Source organism: Colletotrichum chrysophilum, assembly GCF_026319265.1.
Source record: "Colletotrichum chrysophilum strain AFK26 chromosome Unknown scaffold_61, whole genome shotgun sequence".
NCBI classification, from domain to species: domain Eukaryota; kingdom Fungi; phylum Ascomycota; class Sordariomycetes; order Glomerellales; family Glomerellaceae; genus Colletotrichum; species Colletotrichum chrysophilum.
The window spans coordinates 45,186-65,757 of record NW_026517348.1 but is presented as its reverse complement, the minus strand read 5'-3'; the positions used below and the strand labels follow the sequence as shown (position 1 = coordinate 65,757).

The window sequence follows — 20,572 nt, the reverse complement described above, 5'->3', positions numbered from 1 at the left end:
CGGGCCTAACACCGAGCTAATGGATCGGGTCCCATACGTGCGTACTGCGTAGTACTCGCGAACCCAGCCCGCTGGACGGACCCTCCAACCCCCCTGGGCGAACCCAATTGTGAGGTTCGGCTGCGGTGGGTTGACCTTGCCAAGTGTGCAGTAGCGCGACGTCGCAACGAGGGCGTTCCTTGTTCTCGTCATGAGACCCTCGGGTCGCAAGCGGGGTAGGCAATATCTCCAGCGGGGACCGCTCCGCGGCAAGGGATCGGCCTTTTGGGTTATTTATCGATTGTCTTAGATTGGCCGAGGATGTCGTTTTTCAGTCTTCGGGAACGTGATGTGGGACCTGCGCAATCACGGTACTTGAGCGCGAATCCATCAGCGTAGCATCATATGAGCCATTCTATCGGTACGAGCGGGTCGGTGGCATTCGATCTGGGCCCGGCGTTGCTGTGTCTTGGATTCTATGAGACGGAGAGACAAAGACTGCCGCTACGCGGCGCCACGGCGCGGCCAGAGTCGTGACTGAGACAAAGCAAACGGCGTCATGCCCCGGTGTTTCCGGACTTCTCGTCCGCTGGGCTTGAGACTATTTAATGCTTTGGTCCAGTGGTTGGTTGCCACACCCGTGCCAGTTCCGAGCTTAATCGTCCGTTGTCTTGCAGAGCTAGCAACAGCCCACGTCTACGGACGTACCACTCTGTCGGTTCGAAGACAAAATTTTGTCACATTTCTGAATTCGTGCTTTGCTGACGAAGCGAGTGAAGAATCCCGGACAAGTGTTGTCTGACCGCCACTTTCACCCCGAAACTTGATATCCTCGACCGGGACCGGACGATTGCAGGCTCGGTGAGCAGAACATCTCCACTTCCGCTCAAACTTGGGAGGTCTCGGCGTCGTAGCACCAGTCAGGTAAATTACGTCCTGTTTGCGACTTTCCCTCAATCGTCGTTTCGTACATATCCGTTCTCCATCGTATGATGAACATTCAGCGACAAAACTCCACCACTTTTCTTGTTTCCCTGCAACGGCCAATGATGTATCACTTTCGTCTCAGATCCTTGCTCTAATCGCCATGTGCAATTCGTCGGCCACGTTTCGTTTGCGGATAGTCCCGCTTGTCGCACCGCAGAACGCGCATGAAATGGCCGCGTTCGATTCTGTTTCTAGAACTGAACGACTCGCATCCCAAGTGACGCTCCTCTTTTCCGTCTCTAAATCATTTTTCAACTCATCCTGACCTGAGTCGATGACACAACTCTGACCATTCACATGCATCGGCAGCAAAACAACTTCTGACACGTTGAGTGGCGAATGCTGGGGACGGTCGGGCACGGGGTCTTGGCCTCCCCGATACGCAGATCCTTGACTATATTCGGACAAACGTCTCCCTCATTACTTGCGTGGATCTAACTTATGCACATCACGAAGACGAACATGAGTTCTGCGAGGAATACCTATCATTACTTCGTCAGGTCAAGACCAGCCAATCTAAGACCAACACGTTTGGTGGATGAAAGCTATCACTTCGAACTTCATGACTTTGACAAATGGATTAACGTTTAGCAATGCATTAAGACGTGGTCTCCAGAACTTCCCTGTAGACTTTCTGTCAGTTCTCAGCTTATGCATTGTTGAAGTGGTGGGCAGTCTGGTGGCTGCACTTGATCCCCGGTTGAATTGCAACTGCCGCCAACAAGCTAGCCAGTCAACCAACGTCTCTGAACTTGAAGCGGCAGAAAGAGAACCCTCGCTGAAGCAACCAACCAGCCAACGTCGGCTGTCAGGCCAGAAATGGACTATTCACCGAGTTGAAACAATAGTCCCTACCACGGGGATGCAAGCCCAGCCTGTCTTTGTCTCTGTTGGTGCTCTTGATTATGCAGCTAATGCAACCTTCAACCTCCCCCCCGAGTCCACAGTGTTATCGCCTCACATGATCCAAGGCCCGGGGTTTCAATGCCGACGAAGCGCATGCATGAAGACAACGTTCAGGCTATTGAAAAGACGCGACGTGCTTTAAAAATTCTGTATTTGTAGAACGAGGTTATGTCAATTCAAAGATATTAGAGTACAAGAAAATCAGAACCGCGACTGACAACTAGCAAGAACTTCAAGTCGAAGAGATGACCCGAGTTGTGCAGTGCAAGGCGAACCGAGTGCGGGCATTCCTCCACACCCCAACGTCGCAAGATGCAAGAGTGCAGTCACGATGTCCACCCCATTGAGCGACTTTGCACCTCGTGCCTCAGCATTGACAGTGCCATCACATCGTCGTCCTCCTGCTTCTTATCCTCTTCATCCGCTTGCTTGCTTCCTTTTGCCTCGTGCTTCATGGGCGGCAGAAACGTCCATGGCCGAAGATCCCTGTTATCGCTATCAAGGGGCTCCGGCATGTATTTGACGTAGAATGGAACTCTAAGTTCAGCAATCCTAGCGTTCCCGCGCCAGGCATCGTCGTGGAACATGTTGTGGGCGTTTTCCTTCAGGAAGATGCAGTGGGCACCCAATGGGATCGTGGTTCGAGGTAGGGGATCCAGCCAATAGTCAGATAAGTTGACGTGGGACCATGTTTTATGGGCCTCCGAGGAGCCCATCCTGAAGACCATCAAAGAAGACATCGACTTGCGCCAGTGGTTGAAGAACTGGTGCCACTGGAGGTTGGAGCGGTAGTACACTGACCACTGATCCCAGCTGTTGCCTCCTTGCCACGAGTCCGGCAAGTAGCCATGATTGGATAGTTGAATCTTGTTGCCGTCAATATCCTCAACGCAGGTGGGCTCTGTCGTTGCCTCTCCTGAAGCGATCGAACAGTACGCCACAGACAGCAGCACACAATCGTCCAGGTAGAGCTCCTTGAGACCTCCCTTCCCAAGAGATGCAATCCAGTCGATCTGCCACTCATGACTGAAGCAGAACCTCGACAAAGAAAGAGTTCGTAGCTGTGGAAGACCCGGATCCGGTGCAGCACCAATGGTGCGAAAGTCGAACTTGGGAGCATAGCCCCACAACTCGTCATGGTGAAGAGACAGAACAGTGAGGTTGCGGGCGGCAGACGGGGTGAACCACTCAGGCAGGACCTTCGAGACCAAAGCGAATCGATCTCTTGTGGAGTAGACTGCAGGCTCCTGCCACTCGTCGTCTTCTCGGGGCTCAATCCTGTTGGGTGTAATCATCAATTTGAGCTTCTTGAAACTTGGAAGACTTGCGACCTCTCGGAAGGCCCACCAGTGTTCCTCAGCTGCTGCATCGCTCCGCTCACCCTGGGTTGTACCCATCTCGCAAAGATTCGTTATTGAAAGCTCTTCCAATGGAATGGAAGACCGGCATTCCTTCAGGAAATCCCAGTGTTCAGGATCTTGAATCCCGAGATACAACAATGTCTTTATGAGAGGAGGTGGGAGAGTGATCAAGAAACATTCCGAAGGCACAACCTGTCTGCCTACAATGCAGTGAAATGCGGCAAACAGGACCCATTTCCTGAAGAAATACATGGTATCAGATTCCTCTGTTATGTATTTGCGTCCGTTTGGCGTAAAAGCGTCCAAATAACGCCTGAATACCAGGTTCAAGACTCTCAGATTCGTGAAGAGTCTGATCGACGGCAGAGCTGCAAGAAAACCTCCAGGTCGATACACGTCAGGCGGACCATTATTCAAAACAATGCCGTCTCGTGCATCGCATGTGATTTGTCGAACATGGCATCTGAGTCCCGGTGTCGACGCGATCCTCTGGAATTGTCTTGCGTTTGTCTCGCTGAGTCGCACGTGTTTGAAAGCTTCGGAAGTAGCTGGAGCGTAGAAGGTTTTGCTCAGCAATCGTGCTATGAGCTGAGTCGACTTTGGTGCATGTGAGATGATGCGGTAAATGAGCTCTGGCGGAATCGTCGAGAGCTGGGGGCGAGCTTGCTCCATGCTTGCGGTCTACACGCGCAACGCTAGGAGTTGTGGTTGGACGCGTTGATGTTTTGCAACGTAACGCGACATGAGCTGTTGACTGCAGCTGATTAAAGGGGGGATGTATTTGTAAGACGCCGAGGGGCAAAAGTAAAGCCGCGTTCCACGCGAGCGAGCATGCAGGTCGCCGAGAAAAGAAGCAATTCTCTCGTCTCACGTGATGATAGTGTGACTTGGTCATCAACGCTTGGGACGGCCGCTGAAGTTGTTCCCACGTATGCATACCAACCTTCTGTGACGATGAGAAGAAATTAGCCAAGTCTCGAAACACCAGGTTCTCTCAGCTTCTCGTTGCTGGCCATCATGCGCGGACGAATACTGAAAATGCCACCAGGCGAGATGCTGGCAAAAATTGCAATGCTGCTAAACCGGTTTTTTTTGAGTAGTCCGGCATACTTTTGACAACTAAGCCTGCATCGAACTATGTATCTTACAAATACAGAACTAATAATTGGGCCTTGGCGAAGACGTCCACTAGCCTCAGGATGCCGCTCTGGTCTTCACAGTTGCAATGAGCAACTCATAAGCCTTCATATCCTCTTTCACCGTATCTGGCTCATCAGTCTTCATGCCTTGATGTCTGAAGTCTGGTCTCTCGTCGTCATAAGATTCAGTCCAGGGGTAATAATCCATGCCGCCGTCGAACTTGGTATAACGCAAGATTGGGCCGTTGTTTCGCCATGAACATTCTGAGTCCCAATTCACTGTCATTCTGACCCCGTGTTTGTATTGCGGCGCTTCGGGTCGATTTCTCTTCTTATAGTAACGATCGCCAAGGGGTTCCTCGTGATCAAAGGGAGGGGGCGGTGCTTTGTAGTTGAGGAAAGCCTTTTCTCCGTGCCGGAAGAAGCGCGGATCGCGGTCATGGTCGCTCATGATGGGTAGTTGATCAGGATAGTTGGCCTCGACGACTGATCGGAGGCAGTCGTCGCCATGATCTCCGCAACCCATGACGAAGACCTGAAGTGCCGTCATGCTCTGACGCCATGAGTTGAGAATGTGATGCCATCGCAGGTCAAAGCGCATCCGATCCGACCCAATGCCGTTCACGATAGATTCGGCGTCCGGGAAATTAGAGTTGTCGACTTGAATTGCTTGACCTGATGAGTCTCGTCCGATGGTTGTCTGGCTAGACTGGAGGCGAAACTTGCGAGCCTCAGTGAGGACATGACAATTATCGAGATACAGCTCCTTCAAACCACTGCCTCCGTAGCCCCTGCCGAGTGAAGCAACCCAATCAGCTTGCCAAGTCTGTGTGAAAGCAAACCCGCCCAACGCAAGCACGCGGAGGCTGGGCAAGCCCGCCATGAGCGGAGACTTGCCCTTACAGTTGATCCGGCGGAAGTCCAGAGACGGATGCCAGCCGAAGTTATCGGGCCTATAGAGTGATAGCACTCTCAAGTTATCTGCAATCGCGGGACAAAGGAGGGTTTTTGGCAGGGAGTGAAGCATTGGCGAGTCTGACCGGTACATTTGCGTGACAGACTTGGCATAGGAATCCGTCTTGTGAGAGACCGAGAACTTCAATGCTGTCAACGACTTCAATGAGGCAATCTTCTTGAAAGCTGAACTCCTGAAGACATCCAAGTCGTCGCTGCGGGCGAGACCTCCGATGCTCAGCGTCTCTAGAGGAAGAGCAGGACTAAGAAGATTCTCCCAGGACTGCCAAAGGGGATCTTGCAGTAGCTTCGCGTCAGGTGGACGATTCCGCGGCTTGGGCTTCTTCTTTTTCTTGCCGAACTCTTCCTCTAACATGATTGCACACATATCCTCATCAAAGTCGATTACGTCCGGTCGCGCAGGTTCCGCGTCCGGAGGGATCCATTGAACGTACATTTTGTCGTCTTCAGGTTTCTTCTGGGCGATTATGAAGGCCAACAAGCCGGCATGCTCTTCCTGGGTCCACTCCCTAGCGATGCAGGCAAAAAGTGTGTCGAGCAGGGCGCTCCTCAGCTCCTTTGCCGCGAATGGACCTCCAAAGAGGGAAGCGACCTGCCAGTTGAAATTAAAACCTGCTATCTCAAGATAGAAAGACTTCAAGTTCCGGAAGCTCCTGATGTATGGCAGGATCGCGAGCATCCTCCAGGGGTAGTGGTGCTTCCACCACTCAGCTTCTTCGATCCAGCCGACAAGATCAATCTCTTCCACAAAGCCACTGAGCTTGGGGCTTTTGGATACGCACACGAGGCGGTCGCAGTCCCATTTTGATCCAAGATAGAGATAACTAAAGGCCAAGGGTGTGGCGATGGAGCTGAAGTTCTTGTTGACCAGCCGCGCAGAGAGCAGGGTAGATTGGGACGCGAAAGACAAGATCTGCCTGTGTACGTCGGGCGGAAGCGTCGGTATTCTCAAGGGCTTGCGAGGCTTTCGAGGCCTGCTCGCTGTCATTGTAGCTGCTTTGGGAGGCATGGTGAAAATTCAGTTGCGAGCGTTGGGTTTGTGATAAGATGGATTCAACGGCATTGGATGTTAGGGACGGATGTTGGTGATCGGGGTTGATGATGTGTGAAAACGCGAAGACGCGACTAATTAAGTCTCCTGAAAGTTCGCGTCTGGAAATTGGCAGCCAATGCACGCGTTGGGACGGGAACAGCTTTTCTCCAGGGGTGTACATTAGCCTCTGGGGGCGCCGAATACTGGGTGATCATCCGCTCAGAAAGCTGTTTCTAACCTGAAAGTTTACGGAGGAAAATGAAAGACTGAAGTAGACAACCTTACCAGCCTGACAGTCATTCGGCAATTTGGACAGAGTACGGATATTTCGATATTCAAACCGCTTGTGCTGCCTCGCCTGCATGTTAATTGTATTCAAGCATGGTGCCTTTGTATGGAAAGTTTGACTCGATAGGCATCGCACTAAGTCGATGGCTGGCAAGCTACTTTACGACCGCAATCTGCCCGCTTCACAGAATTTGAGAGCCTTCGATTCAGCCATCGTCTCCTCCTGCGCCGGGACAAAATCGTGCCCCGTTTTGAATGCCCAAATCTGACATCAGGAAGAGTGCGAAACCAATCGTTGGCCAGCTGGAATACGATCAAGGGTTAGCGCTTCGGGGCCTTGAAAGTCCCTTGCACGCGTGGAGCAGCCGCTAAGACTGTGTGGGAACCATTCTGCGCGAGAGGTTCATCGCATCGGACGCTGAAGCCTCAAATCGTGACTAGCTTTTCATGATCAAGGCAACCTTCTCAATCTTACCGAGCCCGTAATCGTGTTCACATGATGTTAATGATGCATTCGATTCCAATTTTAGGAGGCATCCTCCACCATGCAGATAATATACTCTCTCTCACAGAAGTACTTAATTGGTGCTAATTCCCCCAAGTCAAAAGACATCTCAAGCAACATCCCAAGAAGCCAATTTGTCTTCTGTCAACGCATCCTCAAATCAAACTATACGCTTCAAATTTCTTCCATCTCAAATGATGCCCGAGAACAGAGCAGCTTGGCTCATGGCCAAGAAGGTCAAGCCTCTCTCAGTCGCCCCAGCCCCTTACACGCCCCCAGGCCAAGATGAAATCGTCATCCGCAATCGCGCCGTGGCCATCAACCCGGTTGATTGCTTCAAGCAAGAATCTGGAGACATCTTATATGGCTGGGTTAAGTACCCGTGCATTTTAGGCAATGATGTCGCCGGTGAAGTTGTCGAGATCGGCCCCGGCGCCGGTGCCAAGCGCTTCAAGATCGGCGACCGCGTTCTCGGACATGCCGTCGGCTTGGACAAGCGCAGCAACAAGGCTTCTGAGGGTGGTTTCCAGGAGTATGTTGTCTTGAGAACCAAGCTCACGACCCCGATCCCGGAATCCATGACCTTTGAAGAGGCGTGTGTCATCCCTCTCGGGGCATCGACAGCTGCCTGCGGACTCTTTATGAAAGATTTCTTGGGTCTGCAGTACCCTTACGTCAACTCGAAACCCAATGGAGAAACTCTATTGGTCTGGGGTGGATCTACCAGCGTCGGTTGCAACGCCATACAGCTCGCTGTTGGAGCAGGTTACGAAGTCATTGCAACGGCATCGCCCAAGAACTTCGAATACCTTAAGAGCCTAGGTTCCAAGGAGGTCTTTGACTACCGAAGCCCGACTGTCGTTCAAGACATTATCAGCACATACAAGAACCGGAAATGTGCTGGCGCCCTCGCCATCGGAGCCGGCTCCATGGTCCACTGCGTGGACGTTGTGTCGGTTGTCAAAGGGCGGAAATTCGTTGCCCAAGCCAGCGTTGCGGGGCCAGGAAAACCTCCATCTGGCGCCAAGGACTTGTTTTCGACTATTTGGGCGGTCACTTGTGAGTCTGTAATTGTGTTTGTCAAGAGCAAGCTGAATGGGGTTGGGAACAAGTTCATCTGGGGTAGCGACGTGATAGAAAGCGAGGTCGGTGAGGCTGTCTATCGTGACTTTTTACCAGAGGCTTTGGAGCAGGGTAGATATGTCCCTGCCCCTAAGCCTCGGATTATCGGACAGGGTTTGGGACTTGTGCAGGATGGATTTGATGTGGTAATGAAAGGGGTGTCTGCGACGAAGGTGGTGGTTTCTGTCTAAGTTGTCTGACTGTCGATTCGTCTTTTCTGTTGTTTCTGTTCTGAGAAACGAAATCTAGTCTTGGTAATTTCGAAGAAGTCCAGATAGTCTTCGTTGAGAATTGAGGTGTTGCTAACCAAGATTCATCTCTGTATCTGCCGCGGGGCTAATAAGCCTGTCCCCTGGCAAACGCAACTCGCCGCTACCAAGCCAGTCATTTGAACAGATACAAGGTTGTTGCAGTTGGCATCTTGAGCATATCTCGGAGATGTGAGTACAGTCTCCGTCAAGACGCGGTGAGTTTCCATCACCGGGAAGACTTTGGCTTGCGATCGTCATTGTCGATGCGAGGCCATTAGGGGAGTGCTTTCCTTGACGACGCTGACTAAACGGAGATATCTCTTGCGTCGAAAGTGACTTGTTTTGCGTGAGTTTAGGAAGTTGCAATCGATCAGGGATTTCCATGTTTCGGGGGACAACTGATTTGCTCGCGGTCTGTGAAAACACAGATCTTGAACCGAGCGCTTTAAGTTCAGTAGCACGTATGGTGTCTCCTGCTGTTTTCCTCTTTTTTGGTGCCCTCATTGATGAGACTGCGTGTGTTTTTGGAAGAGGTGCCGGAGAACCCACCAACAGATCTCCAGATGGAATCAAGCTATGATGGACGAGCGATCGACAGAGCCCGATGAATTTGTCAATCAGCCTCTGATGTGCCATTCTTTTGGTATGCAAGCTACCACCATGATCGACTCGTAGCTCTGAAACAAATATCTCCTTGTTATTTTCGAAGGCATTCTGGAATTCGCATACCTCAATGACGGGCTCAAAAGCTAAGTGGACACAAATCTGTCAGCACATACTCACAGAAGGGAATGCCCAACAAATGACTACTGACCTTCTGTTTTGGGATGCTTATCATTCGGGAACAACGTTATCCATAAAGTGTCCCAATCCGTGACGCTAACTTTTGCCCTCCGATCACGGAGCTTTTCGAGCACTTGAGGACTAATACCATCTTCCGGATCTTGGGCGGCGCCGTTGTCTTTCACTGTGTCTTGGAGTTGACAAATCTGTTCTGGAGGAACCCGCAGGTGGGCATCTCTATCTTGCAAAGTGGCGAACCGTTTTTGGCACCGACTGCAGATATATTCGTAAGACGTTTGAGATACGTCTTGTTCTTGTTTGTGGAAGTTTGCAATATGGCGTCTGCATCTTGTCAGTTTGTTGACAAAGAATGGACCAAGGACAATGACATTCTTACTTCACCAGGGTAATTGACTGGAATAATTGAGTGGCGCAATTGAGATGATCCCGCACGTTAAACCGCAATGGATTGCGTTTTCGGAACGGGCAGCTGAGTCGACTACTTCATCCTTGTCGTTTGGCTTCGTGTATTACTTCTCCATCCCAGTCTGTGGCATTCTTCTTCCATGAGATGGCTGGAGCGGAGTCGTCTTTCTCGCAAAAACTTTGTTCTGGCTCAATGTCATCAAACGAGCGTTTTGTCGGCAGGCTCGACTCTGGCAAGCTGCTTGAAAGGTCTTTCCGCATCGGTTTGCGATCCCTGACATTTTCTCCTGTTCTGGACATGATGGCAGGGACGAACATGCCGTGCCCGACTTTGACCTGAAGATTTTGAAGCTCGATTAAACATCTCTTCACGCTAGCTCTAGCGTCTTGAGGTCGATACAGGGCCCGGGTCGATATGCCGAAAACCTTCTCCAAAATCAGGCTGCATATATCGTCAACGGAAGCATCCAGATCGGCTTGAACCGAGCTCTGATCTAGAGCAGAATTCGCCAGAGAATCCATAATAAGGGCGTTCGGGGGGCCTTCCAAAAGGGTCGGCAAGAAAGCCGCATTCTCTGATACGGAATTGGGGGACGCGAGTTTCTTCTCAGATAATAGGACTTTGGGCTCGGCCCAAAAGCTCAAATGATCCCATTGGCTATAATAGATACGTCAGAAACGTCGGAGATTCGGACTGAAATTCTTTATGACAGAGAAAACACATACTCATGCGTTGTGTCTTGCGAACCTGTCTTGGTAGTCTCATTGCAATCAGTCCTACCATTTTCCTCTCCTGGCAGCGTGGTATTCGTGAAAAGGTCCGGAGAAGTTGGCGATTGAAACAGATCTGTAGCTTCAGCAAAGCTTTTAGTGCCCAGACGAAGTTGTTCTCGCCGTTGCCAAGTCCATTCGCTGATTGCTGTGGTATTTGAAGTGTTGCATCCCTGATATGTTTGCAGTTCATCGAGACACCCTTGAAAGTTGCCGTAGTCGACGTGGGCTCGTCCAATATTTGATAGACATTGCTCAACAATACGGAATGCGTCGCGCCCTTGTGCATCTCTTGCCTTGGGACTGGCACCTGCGCGAAGGAGTGTTTTCAGCGCAGTGAGACGGCAGTATTTTGCAGCCATCAGTAAGGCCGTTTCTCCACGTTTGTTTCGGGCTTCCAATCTAGCACCTGATTTAACAAGCAGCTGAAGAATTGCACCAGTCCTTGCATTGTCAAAGTTTTCTGGAAGATATGCCACGAAGTCCATCAAGGCTGTGTTCCCAAACGAGCTGTATGCGTTAACATCGACGCCTTCCATGAGTAATTCTGTCGCACATCTCTGCGAGTAATCGAGAATCTTTTTGAGTCTCGAAGTCGTCCGTGGACCAATGCTAGGGGATTGATACCGAACACTCCGTAAGATGGGTTCGAGATCTACAAAAGTGCGGGCGGCGAGACAGTGGAGTCCATTCCTCCCTCCCGAATCTTCCGTGTCTACATCCTGCATCGACTTTTGGGACGTTGCTACGAGACTTGCTTTGTGGTCCACAATATCCGGAGAGAGTCCTACACCGAGTGGCACTGCGTGGTCAGAACACCAAAGCGACTGAACTGCGGCCGACCCAGTCGGTTCTCCAACAGTACTTTCTTTGATGACCAGCGGGTCTTGGTCTAAACTGCGATCAGCAAGCAACAAATCCTTGGGCTTGAACCCAAACGCATCTCTCTTGGATGAGGTGCCTGGTCCAAGAAGCTGGAGAATGTGCCTCAATGCTGCATCGTCCTTGATATTCCGACACGCAATATGGGCGAAGGTCTGTCCATAGTTGTCTTGCGCCTGGGGATCATATTTGTTGATCGACAGTGATTGAACTACATCGATAAGAAGAGGCAAAGCGCTGGAGTACCAATCTCTCTTAAGGGTATGCAGAAACGTCTGGCCGCCAGCGTTGACTGCGCTTATGTACCCAGTGGTGTGTAATGTTCGAGCCAGAACAAATGGTTCTGCTCGTGCAGCAAGAAGATGCATCGCAGTGTTTCCAAAGCAATCATGCCTTTGAGCCTCGCTTCGATTGCTAACCCCTGAAGTGACAATGTCCGTAGCATTTCGAGGCAGACCTGAAGGAGTGACCCAGTAGTTCTCGGACGACTCCAAGAATTCGACTGACTCGCATGGATTTCCAAGATTCTTTGTGGATTCGAAGAGATTACCATGATCTGGTTGGCAATGTAGATCGAGGTTGAGGAATGTTGATGGTAGGATAAGCTCCATGTCTGCATGCTGTGCTTCATGGCCATGCTTGAAAGAAACCTCTGGCAACTTCTCAAATACTAAGCCTGTTTTGGCATCATTTGTCCAATCCATAGACCCGCGTATGGCCGATATGTCATCCCGGAATATGTCGACAATCGATGTTCGAGCGGTTGCACTGGACTCAAAAAGGAAGTTTTGGATCGGTCGCTCTGCGGCCAGTATCGCAGTGGAATCTGCCGCTGGGCAAGACGATCGGGCCCAGGCCAATTCAGGCTCGCCGACCAAACTTGTGCCTTGATTATTCAGAGCCGCATGTTGCGTGTGCTCACTCAATGCACAGAAGCCTTCCATGTAGTTACTGATCCCTCGTTTAAGTGGATCGAAATTCGACTGAGACTCGTTCAGGTGTTCAGGTCTTGCTAAGTTGTCAAAATCCTTCATCAGATATGAGATTGAGCTGATACTCAAACGTTCAAACTTACGAGTCGTCCTCAAATTCCAGAAGACAAGTCTCTCGAACGCCGCTGGCTCTTCCTTGTATCTGCTGTTCTTGAACATTGCCGCTTTACCTCGGCGAGGACCCGCCGTAAAATCCCAACTCGATAGGCATGGTGAGGACACCTAGAAGACTTGTCGGGATTCAATGCAGCAATGAAGAAAGTTTGAACAGACCGAATCTGCCTGATTTTACCCTGGGAGAATCTGACATACGGGAAGAACCGGCACCCAATAACGTCTCCTCGTGACGTCAGCAGCTGAATTCGGTTCGCAAGGCGTCTTGCGGCCCATTGTCGCTTGACGCCCCGCCTTATGCAGCCCCTTGCACCATCACCAAATATGATTGGTTTATACTCCACGGTCTCAAAGCTGAGTTGCTCGAGGTCCAGTACGCACAAGTTGTTTCTCCCCCTGTGAACTGACTGTTGCTCCGTCTCAGCGCAGACAGGCTGCGGACTATTCGATTGGTTGATGCTGAAGAATCTGAGAACCAGAAAACCAGAAAGCCAACACTCAAACTCTCAAGTATTAGCACGAGGCTGACTTTAGGGGAAGCGAAGCATTTGCGTTGTTGCGAAATGACAATAATGAAAACCGAAAGAAAAAGTACATTATTATGAGCGTCTGTGAGTACAATATCGCCGTGCGAAATAAGGTGAATAATGAATATATGTTTCTGCGACTTCAGGCCAGCTTCCATCCCCAATTCCCTATGACAGGAGTACAAAGTCATTTATTATTCTTTCGTTTTCCAGGCTCGAGTGTTTATGAAGGACTCCCGGGAGACCTTCTTACGAGCCCTGAATTGTGCTTCCGCCCTGTCCTACACCAATATCAAAGAGCGTTGTATTTGAATTTGGCCCAGAACTATAAGACTTCAGAGCCCGTCTTTGTCATTCATCGAGCTTCCCGCTATGCCATTGCCCGTTGAATCTGAGTCGCTGTTCAAGATCAGCGGCGAAAGGTACAAACACGATTTCTGTCATGGCGTTAATAAATCTTTTACTCACAGAAAGGACCTTGTAGTAATGCCGAAAATGGGGCAATGTTGAATATTTTCATATACGACACTTCGTCACTGCAGGATCGTCTACTCCAAGTCAACATCGAGAAAGAATGCAATAATCAGCCTGCACGCACAAAGACGAAGACTGGACAGGGGAACAGCTCTAGGACAGTGAGAAAAACCTGAAGAAGCCTTATTGGTTCATAGTCCGTTGCTTGAACGCGCTTGAATATCAGTACCAATCATGCAGCAGGAGAACTAAACCTGGAAACGGAGGAACTGTGTTTAGAACTTAGCTTCAGCCCCCAAAATTCAGGCCCCAATACTTCAAGCCTGTCAGATGCTTCTTCCCACATGTGAATCAGTATTTGAGGAATTCGATTTCCGAATTCGATCAGAAGGCACAAGAATGGGGGGACTTGGCCACGTGAAATTAGCCGACGCTCTCCGCAAACGTGGACGCGGCCCGCTGAGGGAAGACGGCACCCAAAGTTCGCCCGACAACGGCTGGGCTGGAATTATCGGCTTGTATCAATCCGGCCATTCGACTTCCTTATCAAGGATGTCTCACTGTTGGTATCAGCTACTGCGAACTCTTTTCTCGATAGCTTCCCCAGCTTGAGACATGAGGTCTTATAATTTTCCAGCGCATATTTGGAGCTTCAATGGCAACTGCTACAGGGGGCAACACAGGTCTTTTGACGATGAGTTTCCGTGCGAAAAGATGTATTTCAATTGAGATGAGTCTGCCACAAATACCATAAAGCGCGTGTGCTTAATGCAGGTCTCTGTGGGAGCCCAGCTTCGCAAGAGCAATGCGATGCGGTGGGTGTTGAAGAGCAGAGTGGTCGCATGCCCATGTCTCGGATTTCTCTAGAATACCCTCCGCAGTCGGCATTTCTCTCCAGCTTAGCCACAGCTTCTAAAAGTTCCAAAAAGGGGGTCTCTCCGGGACGAAAGCAACGAAACAGAGTTGCTTGCGGAAAACGTCGATAATATTCATGGGCGTTCTAACAATTATACGCTGCAGGCACGGGGAACATGGTCGAGAGATGAGTCTGTCATTGTGTATAAGAGGGTGATGCACTGCCAGCTTCCTTGGCTCTCAGTTCATCACATCACTCACAGTCTTTCGTTCCTCAAGTCGTTCGATCCACAATTCCCCAACATCATGGCTGGCCTTCTCGATCTCGTGCGCACAAAGCACGTCCCCTTCATGAACCTCGAAGATGTGCTCAGGCAGCCCAGTCTCGAGGAGCGCAGGAAAAAGCTGCACGCTCGTATTGAGGAGCTTGCGCTTACCGATTTCGACCCTGGTGTCTTCGACGTCGAGCTTCTGAGCCAACAGATTGTGGCTCGAGTTGACCAGGACACCCCCGCGAACAGGCTCGCCATCGCCAAGGGCAACATCATCATTGGCACCTATGATGGCACCCAAGCCGCTCTCACACAAGCGTATAAGATGATTGAGAAAACGTAAGTCTATTCATCATGTGCCAGACATCGACGTATCACATCCACTGACCACGGCCTTTACCACGCAGCTATGAGTCCGTCTTCGACGTCCTCCAAATCGAGCCAACGATCCCACGGTTCATTGACCTTGAGTTCAAGCGTCAAATCTACCGCTACTCCTCGTACCCCTACAAAGCCGAGGGTGGTCTCGCCTATCCCCCTCACCTTGACCACATTCCCCTGACCGACAAAACCCCCAACATCGCCATCTTCAACGCCGCAGGAGTAGCTCAGACTGCAGTAATGCTCAATCAGATCATCCCCGACAAGTTTGCCAACGACCCAGCCGTCAAGTTTGTCTCCGGCGTCGCCAGCAGCTTGGTCGGCGGCATGCCCCAGGCGGGTCCCACCATTGCCGACTGCGAGCGCTACAACCTCTTCTTCCGCAAGACCGGTACCGACGTCGAGCGCGGCGCCAACATCGGCCTCCTCCCTGACTGGTACTCCGACCGCCGCTTTGCCGAGCAGTCCTTCACCGGCACGAACCCTACCACCATCGAGAAGGTCCCTGAGGACCTGCTCCAGGAGTTCATCGAGACGGCGAAGCGCACCGGTTACGACTACTGGGCCAAGACGCTCGCCACACTCAACCCGGCCAACCTCTTCGTCCAGGACTGCCGCTACTTCCGCAAGGCCTGTGGTCTCAACGCCGAGGAGAACTTCACCTGGAAGGAGCCCAAGTCCGACAACAACTGGAGCTGCGCCGCCGTGACGCTCTTCCAGCTCTTCGGCGACGGCAAGCTGCACCCCGTCGCCATCGTCTGCGACTACAAGGAGAGCATGGCTACCTCCGTCACCATCTACAACCGCCGCCACAGGCCTTCCGACCCCTCCATCTTCGAGAAGACCGACTGGCCCTGGCGCTACGCAAAGACCTGTGCCCAGGTGTCGGACTGGTTCCGCCACGAGGTCGGCGTCCACTTGACCCGCGCCCACTTCATCGAGGAGGCCGTCATCGTAGCGACGCACCGCACGATCCCCATGGAGCACATCGTCTACAAGCTGCTCCAGCCTCACTGGTACAAGACCCTCTCCCTCAACGCTGGAGCTCGCGATACGCTTGTACCGCAGGTTATCAAGGACCTTGTCGGCATGAGCCCCGAGCAGTGCTTCAAGTACATGGCGTACGAGTACGAGAACTTCGACTACCAGCAGAACTACGTGCCTAACGACCTCGAGCACCGCGGCTTCCCCAACACTAAGGAAGGCCTTGACGACAAAAAGTACAACAACTACGCCTACGCGAAGAACATCCTCTCCATGTGGAACACGATCCGCAAATACGTCAAGGGCATGCTGCTCACGCACTACGACGAGGAGACCGCGGACGAAAAGATCCGCAACGACAACTTCATCCAGGACTGGTGCAAGGAGGCGCAGACCGGCGGGCGCATCAAGAACTTCCCCGACATCCAATCGCTCGACCAGCTCGTCGATGCCGTCACCATGAGCATCCACATCGCGGCCCCCTTCCACACCACGGTCAACTACCTACAGAACTTCTACCAGGCCTTCGTCCTCGCCAAGCCCCCCATGCTCTGCCGCCCGCCACCGCGCACCCTGGACGAGCTCCTGGACTATTCTGAGGTGGAGATGACCAAGGCGCTGCCCATCGGCCGCCAGCGCGAGTGGCTGCTCGCGGCGCAGGTGCCGTGGCTCCTCAGCTTCAAGGTCGCCGGCGAGCGCAGCCTGATCTCGTTTGCGCACTCGCAGTGGAGGACGCACTGCCGCGCGGGCAGGAACAGCGCCAACATCCGGGAGGTGACCGAGGAGTTCTTCTACGACCTCAAGGACCTCGAGGTGGAGTTTTCTGTCACGAGCAGGCAGATGGACAGGGGCAGCATCCCTTACATGGTCATGGACCCTAGTAATACCGCTGTTTCGATTCTGATCTAGGCATTCTGAGAATAATAATAATAATCGTGTTTCTTTGTCATTCTCTTGGTGCTCGCAGTAAAGTTCCTCCCCAACTATGTATTAATCCGCCGTCAATACCACCATCGCCGTCTTCTTTCCGCGTCGTCGTCCCTCTCTATCAATATTGCCCGCCGTCCTCTACCACTATCGTCTTCCCCCATCGTCGTCCCCCATCGTCGTCCCCCATCGTCGTCCCCCATCGTCGTTGTCCCCCATTGCCAGCCGTCTTCGGCGTCACCCCTCACCAAAGCGCATCCTTGTGTGAATTCCCTAGCTTTCGTAGGCAAATGAAGAACGTGATAGCGCCACCCGTGCTTCTCTCCAGCTCAGCTCTGAGGTTGTTTGCCATAGAAATCGGGTCTTTAGTTGCGCTCAAGCAGTACTCGATGTCAAGCGTCTCGAGGTTCTCCAGCTCTCCACGGCAGGCAGCTTGGGCCAGCCAGTCAATGTCGATTCTCATTGGCCAGCACCATCGCTTTACCGTGAGATGCTTCAGGTTTTTTGGCAGTGTCTGTGAGAGTGCCTTTGGTCCAAGAGTGCCGGGAACAATGAAGGTCTCTCCAAAGTCGCTGGGGGAGATTGTGAGTGACTCGAGGCTCTCAAAGGACTCAAAGGAGCTGTATCCAGCCTTCCACATCTCATTCTGCTTCTTGGGGTTCACTACCAAGTGCAGACCTTTGACTGTGCGCGAGTGCTGTTGCAGGCCCCCCACATAGGTCTCCGGTGACTCTTGATCCCGGGTGGGGCTTCCAATTGGGTGCGCTGTGTAGATAACACTCTCGAGGCTGCGGCATGCTGTGATGAAAATGTCGAAGTCCCATTGTGTCAGCTCGCAATTATGCAAGGTGAGATGCTTGACGTGAGCGAGTTGGGCAAATTCAGGCCAGGCTATCGGTTCCCAGTGACCGATACAATTCTCAATATGGAGTTTTGTGACCTGCGGTTGGAGGAGGAAGAGTAAGGGCTGAAGTTCGCGCATAACGGTATACCTCATTTCAGGGTGTCTGGGATTAGGGAAACCGTGCATGTGCACTGCCCTGAGTTGTTTCAAGATCTTGTTTTCCGCCACGGCCTGGCGGAAGCCATGAGAGAACATAGACATGCTGATGGTCTCATAGGAAATCGCCAGCTGCATCTCGTTCAAGCTGGGCATTTTTGCTAGTGAAAGCTGCAAAAGTACTTGCTCTTCTGAAATAAAGCTGTTGTCCCAAAGGGCGCTGAGATCCCCCATCCAGCTTTCTCTCTTCACAGCATTCGTGAATAGTTGGAAATCATCCTCTGCCAGTGGTATGAATTCGACGGGCTTAATGGCGTTGAAGCGGTTTGTCCAGGTGTTACCGGCTTTGTAGACAGACAGCTTCAGCAGGCGAATTTGCTCCCCCAAGTAGGGTCGCTTGATCAGAACCCTCAGCAGAGCGATAAGCTTGGTGTTGTGGGGGATAAAATATTGCTGTCTGACTGTGATGTGAACTCTTCGGAACAGGATGGGCTGCGCCGTATTGCAGAAAGCTTTTGAGACCTTGCACAGCGAGGCTAGGGCTTTCTGAGGAATATCCCAGTCTTGCAGGTTGTCGGGCTGGTCAAGATCGTGCTCGTGGATGTGCAGGCAGATCTCACGGATCAACTCCGGGGGAAGCTTGGAGAGGGTCGCCATAGTATTACGCAGATGCTTTTGTGATCGTGAGGTTCGTCTGGTGAAGCTGAGTAATTTCGATCGTTTCCAGGTTGTTCTCGACTGCGCGGTGGTTGGGCTGAGGCGACACAGAGCGAGCGCAGTTGGCAGCTGGGTTCGTGATTGTTTTTGTGTGAACTGGAGAAGTTTTGTGCGTGGGGAAGAATCCAGCGTTTGAGGTGAAAAGGTGAAAGCTGAGGTATCGCAAATATAGCAAAAGAGGAAAGAGCGAGAATTTTTCAGTGAGCACCTGCCTCACATAAGGCAAGAGCGGGATGGTGTGGAAGCTGGAGCGCCCTGCCTTGTTTGGAATGAAAAGGTGAACTGAAATGTGCGCGTGTTGGGTATGAGTGCTAGTCGCTCTTCAGAAGCTGTGAAAGAAAAAGATCCTGTGAAGAATGAGGTGAAGTTGTGAAAATGCTTTTTTTTTTCTTCATAAATGGACTGAGGACTCTTTATAAATGGTTCCTATCAAGGACATTAACTTGTGATCCAGAACATACAGCTGAGATTTGAAAAAGGGAAGGAGGAAGCGATGTTAGCTCCTGCCTTATGATTCTTACCCCAAGACGAATATCATCTTAGGATCTGTTCATAAATACTAAATCTGAGGAATACATCAAACCTTAGATTTCAGAGTACGTTTTCTCTGTGGCTTTGTTAAAATATCAATAGAGACTTGAATGCTAAAGAGAATAAGTAAAAGACTTGTGAGGTCTCTCTCAGTTATAACCTTCACTCTTCAGAGTCATTCTTGGCTTTGTTTTTCCTACAATTCGTTGAACCGATTAACCCCCTTGCATTGTCGTCAAGTCTCTAGTTGAGACTTGATCAGATTCATTGTCCCTCCTTTCTGGGAAGAAGAAAAACTTTGTACTTGTTGCTGTTCAATCAGTAGCTGTTTGAGCTTCAAGCCTCACGATACCTTGCAGCTCCCAGTTTCAACCTTAAGTTCATTAAGAAAGAAGATATCCAATTCAGAGGATTTTCTGGTATCTAAAGAAGAACTTCCTGTTTCCAGTACCTCGACGTTTATGTCTTTTCAAACTGTTTAGGATGGGCGAGTAGTTAAAACATTCCTGAGAAATTCTGCAGGGACGTCCCGTCATATGGTGAAACTGATGAGCCGGACACAATCTCCCAGCCATGGTCAATTGAGGAGCAGACGTCGTTGAGGCTGCCACTCAAGCACTTGGGTATTTCGTTTCGCTGGGCATCCCAGGACCGCTGGTGTATCATGGTGTTGTCCATGTGAGTGCTTTGCGCTTTTAACACGGTGTCTTCCCGTTTGCCGGTAGAACAGATAGCTGAAAGTATGGCTTCTTAGGGTCAGGTAACCGAGTCTCTCAACCCGGCATGCAGCTTAGTTGCGCCATGACACTCTACGTTCCCCCCAGATTTCAATCGTAGTCCCCGCTGCTCAATTGTTCGTATCATGGCATCATTGAATCTGCGTCAGCTTGTTTGTTCCCGTGAATGACATCCTATGATGGTGATCGACGCAGCACGTCACGTAATCACATTAATCAACTTGGAAAAGCCAAATGTTGCAGGCAAGATCGTGGACATGGTATCTCTGGCTAGTCTCTTAATCAAGTTTCGGACGACAGAAACATTGAATGATGCTGTTGACCAGCGCCTCGCTCATTGGGATTGGCCATTTTACTTCCAAGTCAACCGTCCTTCAACTGTTGCAATATCTCTATATTCATTAGCAATGATGGATTGGCACAAACTCGCATGTCTTGCAACTTGGGCATCAACGTTGTCCAAATAGTCAAAGCGTGCTCCTGGCCGGCACAGAGTTTACCCAAGGTTTGCGCGTGACCAACTTGCAATTGAACTCATCTGTGCAGCTAACTAACCAAGTTACATCAGTTAGGATGACAAGCCCCCAAAAGTTGCCTCTTCCGACCCAATGTCTCATTCATGATTGCCACCGCGGGGGGTCTTCCGTCATCCA

The 20,572-nt window shown here is 51.1% G+C and overlaps 5 protein-coding genes across 5 annotated transcripts; 2 read left to right on the top strand and 3 right to left on the bottom strand.

Moving 5' to 3' along the window:
* Window positions 1-2,198: 2,198 nt before the first annotated feature.
* On the bottom strand, window positions 2,199-3,269 carry COL26b_007488 (uncharacterized protein; the record flags this gene model as incomplete). Its single annotated transcript, XM_053180277.1, has 1 exon — window positions 2,199-3,269. One exon carries the CDS (start codon window positions 3,267-3,269, stop codon window positions 2,199-2,201), a length of 1,071 nt encoding a protein of 356 aa, XP_053035726.1.
* Window positions 3,270-4,427: 1,158 nt separating this feature from the next.
* COL26b_007487 (uncharacterized protein) lies at window positions 4,428-6,356 on the bottom strand (the record flags this gene model as incomplete). The annotated part of the gene is made up of 1 exon (XM_053180276.1): window positions 4,428-6,356. One exon carries the CDS (start codon window positions 6,354-6,356, stop codon window positions 4,428-4,430), a length of 1,929 nt encoding a protein of 642 aa, XP_053035725.1.
* A 1,014-nt stretch (window positions 6,357-7,370) lies between these two features.
* On the top strand, window positions 7,371-8,307 carry COL26b_007486 (uncharacterized protein; the record flags this gene model as incomplete). Its single annotated transcript, XM_053180275.1, has 2 exons — window positions 7,371-8,232; window positions 8,300-8,307. The coding sequence occupies 2 exons, from the start codon at window positions 7,371-7,373 to the stop codon at window positions 8,305-8,307; spliced, it is 870 nt and encodes a 289-aa protein (XP_053035724.1).
* A 6,369-nt stretch (window positions 8,308-14,676) lies between these two features.
* Window positions 14,677-16,916, top strand: COL26b_007485 (uncharacterized protein; the record flags this gene model as incomplete). Its single annotated transcript, XM_053180274.1, has 2 exons — window positions 14,677-14,981; window positions 15,050-16,916. 2 exons carry the CDS (start codon window positions 14,677-14,679, stop codon window positions 16,914-16,916), a joined length of 2,172 nt encoding a protein of 723 aa, XP_053035723.1.
* Window positions 16,917-17,178: 262 nt separating this feature from the next.
* Window positions 17,179-18,591, bottom strand: COL26b_007484 (uncharacterized protein; the record flags this gene model as incomplete). The annotated part of the gene is made up of 1 exon (XM_053180273.1): window positions 17,179-18,591. One exon carries the CDS (start codon window positions 18,589-18,591, stop codon window positions 17,179-17,181), a length of 1,413 nt encoding a protein of 470 aa, XP_053035722.1.
* Window positions 18,592-20,572: the final 1,981 nt, after the last annotated feature.